Source organism: Benincasa hispida, chromosome 1, assembly GCF_009727055.1.
Source record: "Benincasa hispida cultivar B227 chromosome 1, ASM972705v1, whole genome shotgun sequence".
Classification (NCBI taxonomy): Eukaryota; Viridiplantae; Streptophyta; class Magnoliopsida; order Cucurbitales; family Cucurbitaceae; genus Benincasa; species Benincasa hispida.
Genome location: NC_052349.1, coordinates 22,025,155 through 22,035,788, shown reverse-complemented (window position 1 = coordinate 22,035,788; position 10,634 = coordinate 22,025,155). Strand labels below are relative to the sequence as shown.

Genomic DNA, 10,634 nt, shown 5'->3' with positions numbered 1-10,634 from the left:
ATAACTTCATACTCTCTCAATCTTCATACTTGTAACAAAAAACAATAACTTCATACTCTCTCAATCTCGCTCTCTCTGAACATCTCACTCTTTCAATCTCGCTCTCTTTGAACATCTCGCTCTCTCAATCTAGCTTTCTCTCACAATCTCGCTCTCTTTGAACATTTCGCTCTCTCTTACAATCTCGCTCTCTCTCAACATCTCGCTCTCTCAATCTCGCTCTCTCTTAACATCTCGCTCTCTCAATCTTTGAACTTTGAACCTTGAACCATATAATGTTCTACATACCATTGATACAACGAAAAAAGCAGTAACTCAATTATACATGTTATGATAAAATTCTGATATTGAACTTTGAACTTTGAACTTACATAAAAAATACATGTTCAATTATACAATGAAAAGAGCAATAGCTTCATCATACATAAAAAAAAAAATGCATGTTCTGATAAAATTATGTTATTGAACTTTAAAATTTGAACTTACATAAAAAATATATGTTCAATTATACAATAAAAAGAGCAATAGCTCCATTATACATAAAAAAAAATGTTTTTACATACATAAAAAGTACAATAAAAAAAATACATGTTCTATACACATAAAAAATATGGAGTGTTTGCCCATAGTTGACATGCTAACTGCATCCTATATTCATTCATCTTCTCCTGAGTGATTACGGATGGATCAACACCAGTCACCAGGATTTCTAGTAATTTGATTACGAAGATGCCACAATCAAGTGATCCGTGTTGTATGTTGACGTTCATAGGTCGCGAGATTTTCCAATGGGCTGTGTATAGTTCCGGAATTGAACGATCCACGTCACAGTAGTGAAGTAGGGATGATACTGTGACTGTCAATGGCTCTAGCCAATTCACTAGCTTTGTCATTGGTGTGTATGACTTTGAACGATCCACATCACAGTAGTGAAGTAGGGATGATACTGTGACTGTCAATGGCTCTAGCCAATTCACTAGCTTTGTCATTGGTGTGTATGACGGAAGTGAATCGAACACGAATATATGGCTCTGTTAATGTCCATTGCAAGGACCATCCAGTGGTCACTGATATCCATCGCCGTATGAACGAAATCCACATCTGCCCATTTGACATCGAATTTACCGGTGACGTAGTCCTTATACATGTCTTCATCTTCCCATGCTAGGGCAGCCTCCAGAAGTAATTTATTCTTTATTCGTTTAAATACCCCGCTAGAGCATTAAGGTGACTCTGTCAAATAAAATGAGAAGTTAAGTAAAGAAGTAAAGACTAGGAAACTTAACGAAATATAATGAGAGGTTAAGAAACGAAATATCAAAATTTACCGTTACACCAATTGGCAAGATGGTGAACTTGTGCATTGACATGTCGGGCCGGGTATAAAATTTATCTTTCATAAAATAAAACAAAGTATTTATGGTCTACACGAAAAATTACTATGTCAGTAAAAGTAAAAGATAGCCAACATGTAAAGAAGTAAAGACTAGGAAACTTACATCGCACTCGACCAACGAATTCGGGGTAATCAATTCCTTGAAGAATTGCTTGGCAAGTGGTTTAAAGGAGTTCTTTCGAACCTCGTTGTCTGTATTGTTGTTCGAGATCCAACCCATCATTTCTGTAAGGATATTGTATGGAACATCGTTTGCTACGTTATATGTGACGATCGCTCTACATAGTGACGTAGCTACACTTGGGAGAGGATGCTTAACCACATTTTTCTTCTTTACTTAAGTTGGGGGTGTATATTTATCAACAGGTTTTCTCTTATGACTAATTCTTCGAGATTCCTACATAAACAGATAAAAAAACATTACTCATAAAGAAATATAAAAATATAAACAAAGATTACCTATCAATAAATTACTCACCAATGGAACTCCTTCTGTGGTCATAACAATCCCAGAAGTGTCGGCCTCTGGGATGCTAGACATGTCAGCCTTTGTATATGGCATGGTGAGTAAGGCAGACATGTCGGGCTCTGTTTGTGGGACGTCGACCTCTATAGGTTCGACGTCAATTGGTGATGTCGTGGTAGTATCCGGCTGTACATGGGGGGTAAGAATAGGTGAAGTGGTGGTATCGGGCTGTACAGGAGGGATGAGAGTGTCAGAGGCAGTCGGATTATTGGTATCGGGATCCCGAGATGGGATGGGTGACCTGATCGTCTCCTCATTCACCGTGGAACCCTTCAATTAGTAAAGTAAAATGATGAGTTCATGAAAACATAAAAACTGATACTGGATACATATAAAGACATAAAATGATAGTAAATGCAAACCTTGCACATAGACTGCAACAATGACAGGATGGCCGACAATTTCCCTTTCATATCCGTCATGTTTTCCTCCATACTAGATACACGACTATCTAAACTTGATATACGGTCATTCAACCTCGATAGTGAGCTGTCAATGGTCTGTAGGTACGAATAAATAGACTCGTAGGGATTGGCTCCTTCCCTGCGGTGGACAGCACACTCAGAACACTCCTCATCCATAGGTCGCTCTCTACGGGAGTCCGCAAGATAGACATCAAGTTGGTTCAACTCGTCCTCCTCGCGTATGTCCCCCATTACATCATGGAACATATCATCACTAGGTGTGTATGTTCCTCCTTCCACCCTTCCATATTCAGCATCCTCGTGCATAGAATGCTCAGGTTCATCCCCTCCCTCCACCCTGACAACTTCATCATTGTCATCTCCACGATGATCATCACCGTCACTTTCACTTTCAGGACTACCTTCATCACTAGTCGACGTATTGCCACTTTCAGAACTATCATCATCCGCACCTAGCTCAAATATAGGTCGTCTGTCCACTGGGGTATCCCAAAACTCCCTTTCAGCATCTGACATGACAGTGTCCTCTTTAAACTTTATCTGCATTAATAACCCAGTAAACTGGTTAATGTCAATTTAACAACCAGATAAACATATTATGCATAGAGTAAACGTACATTGTTAGACTCGAATATCTCTCTCTCGAGTACTTTGAAGGACACTGAGTGGGAGCATGACCATCGTAATATGCGGGGCAAAGCCACCTTGCTTCTTCGCTCCGCAATGTTCCCAGCTATCGATGAAGCTAGGATCTCGTACGTCCATAACTAAATAAAATTTAAAATATATTAAGAACAATAGTAATGTTAGATCAAACAACACGATTATTATGTTAAGCAAATTTTCCTGGAACGCTTGTGGAAATCCACGTAAAGAGTACTTCACAACGTAGTTTTTATTTCCTTTGACCCTTGTCTTGTATAGACTGCTCTTATCATTCAACGCAGTCTTTAGGGCATCCAATGTCCTCTCCCAAATAATGGTACCCCAATCAAGACTGTTGTAGTACTCCAAGTTTTGAACATCCTTGAAATGTTTGAGGTACGTTGCATTTTTCTGTTTGTTTTTCCCCATCATTGTGACCTCAGTATATTAAACTAGGCTGATCTTCACAACATCATCATCATTTTCAAACTCCAGGTCCTTGTATTTTTCTTCAAGTTGACGGAGGTGTTAAGTGTCCTTCGTCACTCGATTACCAAAATACTTAATAGCAAGTTCATACGAGGACTACTGGTTCTGATCAACTCGTGTTGGGGATTGTCACAAACCAGTCATCAACAAAAAGTCATCCTTCGAAAAAGTGACAACCTTCCCACAAACAGAGAATGACATTGAGTCTGTTCTTGTCCTCTTCACTTCTCTCAGCAACATGTGATGGATAATTAGGCTGTTAAACACCATGTCAACGTCTACAAATCGCCCAAAAACTTTTCTCTTGAACATGTCCAACTGCCTTGGCGTAAGCTTCTCTTTCACAATCTTATTTGCATTAGCAATGTGGGCCAAGTTGGTTACTTGATCGAGAAATCGGTCGGATTCGGGTATTCTGAAACGTGTTGCCATCTTAAATCACTCCTGGATAAAATAAAGATTCAATCAGTAAACTCCTTCAAAAAAAAAAAAAAATGTTAAAACAACATTTGTTTAAATCTCGTTGGATTCGCTCTCTCTGGACCCGCTCGCGCTAGACTCGCTCTTTCTAGTATCGCTCTCCAGTGTCGCTCTCTCCAGTATCGCTCTCTCCGGTGTCGCTCTCACTTATCTCGCTCATATTATCTCTCTTTTTACTCGTCTTCAACCATATAACACATCGAAAACCAGAAAAACAAATAAAAAAAACCATAGGTTCACTTATCTCGCTCACATTTGCTCTCTCCGGTGTCGTTCTACCGATTTCACTCTCACTTATCTTGTTCACAAACTCTTTCTACTCGTCTTCAACCACATAACACATCGAAAACCAAAAAAAAAAAAAAAAAAAGTCATATTAGTGTATTTTTAAACCCAGAACGACCCACAAAGCCTCATTACCGATCAGTGTAAGACATTTTCAGGCACATATTGAAAGATTCACCGATCAGATTCGATTGTTTGCGGCAATAAAATCGTTTGCAAGCCGAAGTGATGGATTCTAAAGAGTTTTTTAGTTTATGAGTGATACGAAGCCGTTAGCCTTGGAAAATTTGAATGAAGAGTTTTTAGTTTTGGTGGGTTCTCAGTAAAAAGGTAAGAAGACGAAGAAGTAAGGGCAATTTACATAACTTGGTATGGCGATGATGTCTTGACATTATTTTTTAAAAATAGGTTATTTGACATTTTGGACCCAAAAATTGGGTCATCCGTACAAATTTCCCTTAGATTTTAGGTTTCAAATAGTTACCATTTTACCTTTGATATGAAGTTTTGTTTTAATTTGGTTCTTAGGTTGACACTTTAAACATCAAATTTTTACCAGATACTTATTTTATATTTTGTGTTAATGTCTATTAAATGAATTAAGTTTTACTATTTTTTATCATTATTAAAAGTAATTTAAAAATTTTATTTCATAATTATTTTAAATAATTAGTAGACTATGCCAAAAATTGAAATGAGAATTTTCTGAAAATTTGAGTTTAAAAGTGTAAATTTTGAAATTTAGAGATAAATTAAAATAAAAATTTCTTAAAAAAAGTTGTAACATTTTACTTTAAAGATTTCAATAATAATATTTTAAAATATAAAAATTAAATAAAAACTAAATCTAAATAAAAGAAAATGAAACTACTTTCGAATATAAAAAAAATGAATAAATCTATTTATAAATATGGCGAAATCTAAGTATCCATCCATGACTATCTATCAATCTATCGAACATTATATTTTGTTATATTTAAAAAAGTTTCTCTTAAAAACAATTACCAAATAAAATGCGTGTGTGAATTCAAGACGCAATGATGGTAGAGCATAAAAATGGAGAATTCGGCGAAATTCCTTTTCATTTCATGCGTAATTTTCAATTGGCAAAAATCTTTCCACCAAACTCAAAAGGAAAAAGAAAAAGAAAAGGGAAAAACAACAAAGATGATGTTGAGCGGCGACCTTCCCATTTCATCTTTGTAAGTTTGATTCAATAACTGGAAAGTGGTCCAACAATGGCATGATCAACCATTTGATCTCGAAATTCAAATCCATAATACAAACAAACGAACACCCAATTGGTTGGTTGGTTCAATTCAAGATTCTAAGTTAAGTTAATGGCGGACTAGTGCGTTTAATCGCCATTGTTAATCAATCCTCATTGACGTAGAGCTTTCTTTTTGTTTGGTGCTTCGCTGTGCTTGTCTTTTCATTACAAATATTTTCCACTTTTTTCTCTCTCTCTTCAGCTAATGGCTTTGAGGTTTGGCCGGTGCATGGCGGCGGCCACCAGGTAATTCGCCGGTTTATAACCGAGGCAGTACGGCGGCACCACCGTGTGAATTCTCGGCTCCTCCACTAAGTTTTAATGGAGCAGAGAGGGAAATCAACTCCTCTGAAGAACTTTACGACGTCATCTCGCGGCGGAAGGGTTTCTTTGAAGGCTATGGAGTCGCCTAAGCGGATGGTTTCTGTATCGGCAGTTGAATCGACGCCTCAGTCTGGTGTGAAGAAGCAAAGTTCGAAAGTTATCAGATCTCTGACGCCGATTGCTCCTAAGAAGGGGAGGGATGGTGAGAATGTTGGAGTCTTGGCTCGAACGGTCAACCGTGGTGGTCTCAAGCAAGTTTCGCACCGGCGTTCTCTTTCTGGTACGGGTCCGTGTGCGAATGTTGAGGATTGTAATGGAGTTAAGAGTGGATTGCAGGAGAAGCTTTGTTTTGCGGAGGATTTGATTAAAGATTTGCAGTCTCAATTAGTGGTGTTGAAGGAGGAGTTGCAGAAGTCTCAGAGCTTGAACATGGAACTTCAATCGCACAACGATTTGCTCGTTCGTGACCTAGCCGCTGCTGAAGCGAAGCTCGCTAGTGTTAGCAATAACGACCAGGTGAGGAAGAAGACGCCATTGTTGTTTCTTTGAAAATTACTTTCTATTTGTGGTTGAAATTTTATGAAGGAATTTCAGAATTGTTTTCGATTTTCTGTTCGTGGTTATAGAGGGAGTCAGTTGCAGAGGACTCGCAACGAAACGCCGAGGACAATCAGAAACTTGTAAATGGAAAGTTGGAGACCCGACCTTCGAGTTCGTGTCGGGATGTTAGAGATTTGGAATGCAAGGCTCCACCACCACGGGCGGCGCCGCCGCCACCGCCGCCGCCTCTTCCTGTCCAGTCCATGCCCCGAGTAGCGGCCACACAGAAATCTCCAGACCTCGTACGCATCTTTCACTCGTTAAGAAAGAAAGAGGGGAAGAGAGATCCTCCATTGTTGGGTAAACCGGCTGCGATCAATGCGCATAATAGCATTGTTGGGGAAATTCAGAATCGTTCTGCGCATCTTTTAGCGGTAAGGCCATGATTTTTGTTGATTTGATTGAATTAAATCTAACCCACATAGAAAAATTAAGTCCCATGTTGAATTTCCAGATAAAAGCAGATATTGAAACCAAAGGAGAGTTCATCAATGGCCTCATTGACAAGGTGCTTGTTGCAGCTCATACGGATATAGAAGATGTCCTCAAGTTTGTCGACTGGCTTGATTCCCAACTTTCATCATTGGTAAATCTTTACTTTTGGTCTCTTTTATCTCTATCAGTTTTTTTTTTTTTTTTTTTTAATTATTGTGTGTACATCTATGGAAAGGGCTAGTTTTAAGATAAAGTATTCTGGGTGTAGTGGGCCATATCATGTCTAACAATGCAGAAGATTTATTGTTATTATCCCTTAATATGGTCTGGTTTATCAGGAGAAACGGCAATGATCTAATCAACCTTTCAACATGTAATGATTTTATGTCGATCGGGGCATAGTTAAGTGGATTAAGGCATCAATTACCATCTTAAAAATCATTGGTTCAATCTTTCGCCCTACAATATTGAACAACAAAAGAAAACAATGTGATGACTTTGTGCTCGGCTAGTGCCTTCCTATAATAGCTAATGCTGGTCGCATTGTTATTCTTTAGACTGTCCTAAGATGGCCCCCCTTCTGACTTCTAAATGTACAATTGACTGGATCCAGTTTCATCTTCTTTTTTTTTTTCCCCACCCCATGGAGTCTATTGATTTTGTACACTAACTAGTATTTGCTAGTCGGGTTGTCCCTGGAGGACATATTTCCGGGACTCGCTCTTTGGTTTCCTGGCTACTCAGCTTCTAATTGGAAGGTTTTAACATTTGTAAAATGGCTGAATCATCCTGGAAAAACAAAACTCTGCTACCTTGGGACCATCCTCTATTGCATTTTCCTCGGTGAACTTTATCCTCTTTAGGCAGTGCGACATGTGAGGTGGTGAATTTTGATTTTTTTATTTCTTTTGGACCCAAAAATCTATTCTGCACTCAAATTCTAGAACCTGTTGGTTTAGAATGACGTGGCTTTTCCTTTGTTCATTTTGGGGTGAAGTCCTTGTTGATGTTGACTGGCCAACTGTACACTTTTGTACATTTTGCTTGAAACCAGAAACTCTGGATGATTATCTAACTTTGTCATTTGGGGAAATTTACTGTGCTGAAATTCTACGTACGTTACTCATATGTTATCTTATCTCCAACTGATAATGGTTGTTGATCTCTTTGAATATGCCATTTGTTTCTCGGTGTACTTGAGTCCTAAAAACAGAAGGAAACATGTTTATGCACGTAAACTGAGATTTAACATTAATTCCACTAATTTCTTTCTAATTAATGTCTCTTCAGCTTATAATTAAGAAAAACGCAGAATGACAGTATTCAGATGAAATAACTACTGAAACTGCTTCTTGCTAGAGCTGATTAATCGATGTTGTTCTTCATGATAAATGTGTTGCTGCATTTGAGTTAGTGGTCGATGTTCTTGTTGTGCCTATAAGTAGCACTTTTCTGATAGTGTTCTATTGAGGCCCACTCTGTAACGGCTAATAGGTTACATGTATTAAGGGCCTGCTTGGGTGTGATTTAGAAAATAGTTAAAATCATTTTTTCTGTTCAAAATCACTCCCAAGTCCCAAATATGTCTTCGGTAATTCAAAATCAATTTAATGTTTGGTTTCACATAAAATGAGTGATTTTGAAAAATGACTAGTGATTTTAACTATTTGAAAATTGCTTCCAAACATGCTAAATTGATTAATACTGGCAAATTACTTCTAAACAATGTGAAAATAGTGATGGTGAGAAAGGATGACCTTATGCATGCTCTCCTCCCCGTTATATTATTGAATGTTAAATGTTTGTCTGCAGGCTGATGAGCGAGCTGTGTTAAAGCATTTCAAGTGGCCTGAGAAAAAAGCCGATGCCATGCGAGAAGCAGCCATAGAATACCGTGCACTCAAACTGTTGGAAAATGAAATCTCATTTTACAAGGATGACACTAGTTCTCCATGTGAGGCAGCCTTGAAGAAGATGGCGAGTTTGTTAGACAAGTTAGAACTCCCAACACATTTGATAACTTTTTATTAACCAATTCGTATTTGGTGTTGATTTTTCCTTCTTTCGTCGTATAATGAAAGGTCAGAGCGAGGCATACAACGCTTAATTGCTCTTCGGAGTACTGCCATGCATTCTTATCAGGACCTGAAACTCCCAACAAATTGGATGCTAGACTCGGGAATCATGAGTAAGGTATGCAGTCTGATAACATAAAAATCTCTCATCAAATATGAAGTCTACTAGCCTATCCATTTTCATACAACTTATAATTTCAATTTCCAACCCTTTACAGATAAAGCAAGCGTCTATGAATCTGGCCAAGATGTACATGAAAAGAGTGAAAACGGAGCTGGATTCCATTCGTAGTTCGGATAAAGAATCCAACCAGGAATCTCTCCTACTTCAGGGAATTCATTTTGCATACAGAACTCACCAGGTAACAAGCTCTCAATCTTTCACAATATTTCACAATATTTTGCCATTAGTAGATGAAAATGGTGGTTGGTTGTGATGCAAATAAGTTCTTTTGGTTGGGCAGTTTGCTGGAGGGCTTGATTCAGAAACATTGTGTGCTTTTGAGGAAATAAAACAATGGGTTCCAAGACAAGTGCTGGGAAGATCCCATTCTCAAGGATTGATAGTTGGCATACCATCATCATAACCCAGTAACAATTATTCTCCTTATGTAAAATATTCAATCTTTTGTAGCATATTTATTGAAAATGAGGAGGAGGTAATTGTAAGATAGATGTTCATTACTAATTGGTTAATGTTAATGAAGTCTTGATAATATTTGGTTGCTTTGTAGTGTGGCTTAGAGAAATGACGTTTCAAATAGTAGTAGTAGTAGGGTTTTTTTTTTTTTTTTTAAGATCTTTTTGTAATAAATAAAATTAGCTTCATTTACTTGTCATAATTTGTGAATTTTTAATCCATATTTGTACTACGTATGAATATTGTTGAACTTATCTTAAATTCTAATCTTAGTATTTGAACTTGTGTGAAATTTTTATCTTTTCATTCATTAAATGTGTATAAAAGTACTTAGGTTAAATTACAAATTTAGATTTTGAATTTGAAGTTTGTTTCTATTTAGTCTTTGAAACATTCAGATTTACAAATTTAATCTTTGAATTTTGATATTTTTAAAAATTTATGGATCTGCTAGATATGTAATTGAAAGTTTAGAGTTCTATTAGACATAAAATTCAATCAAGTACGGTTTATTTGGTAGAAAATATGAAACATAAATTTGGAAATAAGGGATTCAATGAAAATATATCATACTTATAAATTGAATTCTAATATAAATAATTGGTTAAAATGTGTTTGATACTATGTTTATAAATGATAAATCTAATTGTAGTTACCCATTAAATATTGGTTGACAAGAGTTAGGTTAGAAAAATGTATAATTATTATTTTGTAATATTACATAATTTATAATACATTACATAATATATATTTTAATATTAAAATAATATTGTTTCCAGAATTTGATTACCATCCAAACAATCTCTTAATTTTTAATTTTTGGTTTTTAAAAATCTGTTTTTGGTTATTAGTTTTTAAAAAACAAAAATTATACATGTTTGATAACCGATATTGGTTTTCTGCTTTTAAAATATAAAAAATAAAAAACATGTTAAGTAATTGTTTTTAGTTTTCTGTTTTTTAAGAATTGAAAAATTAAAAGCATGTTTGATAGTATCGTTTTTGCCTTTTGTTTTTAAAATTTTAAAACAAGTTTCGTTGACT

General features: G+C 36.4%; 1 protein-coding gene across 1 annotated transcript; it reads left to right on the top strand.

Moving 5' to 3' along the window:
* Positions 1-5,335: 5,335 nt before the first annotated feature.
* LOC120089330 (protein CHUP1, chloroplastic) lies at positions 5,336-9,783 on the top strand. Its single transcript, XM_039046800.1, has 7 exons — positions 5,336-6,356; positions 6,467-6,814; positions 6,895-7,026; positions 8,688-8,869; positions 8,957-9,068; positions 9,169-9,312; positions 9,415-9,783. Exons 1-7 carry the CDS (start codon positions 5,838-5,840, stop codon positions 9,535-9,537), a joined length of 1,560 nt encoding a protein of 519 aa, XP_038902728.1. The 5' UTR covers positions 5,336-5,837; the 3' UTR covers positions 9,538-9,783.
* Positions 9,784-10,634: the final 851 nt, after the last annotated feature.

Bases quoted from the DNA above. Each gene is read 5' to 3' on its own strand.
- LOC120089330 (XM_039046800.1), top strand. From the start codon at position 5,838: ATGGAGCAGAGAGGGAAATCAACTCCTCTGAAGAACTTTACGACGTCA. The intron at 8,870-8,956 runs GTTAGAACTCCC...GTATAATGAAAG, and splicing joins ATGGCGAGTTTGTTAGACAA to GTCAGAGCGAGGCATACAAC. The intron at 9,069-9,168 runs GTATGCAGTCTG...AACCCTTTACAG, and splicing joins ACTCGGGAATCATGAGTAAG to ATAAAGCAAGCGTCTATGAA.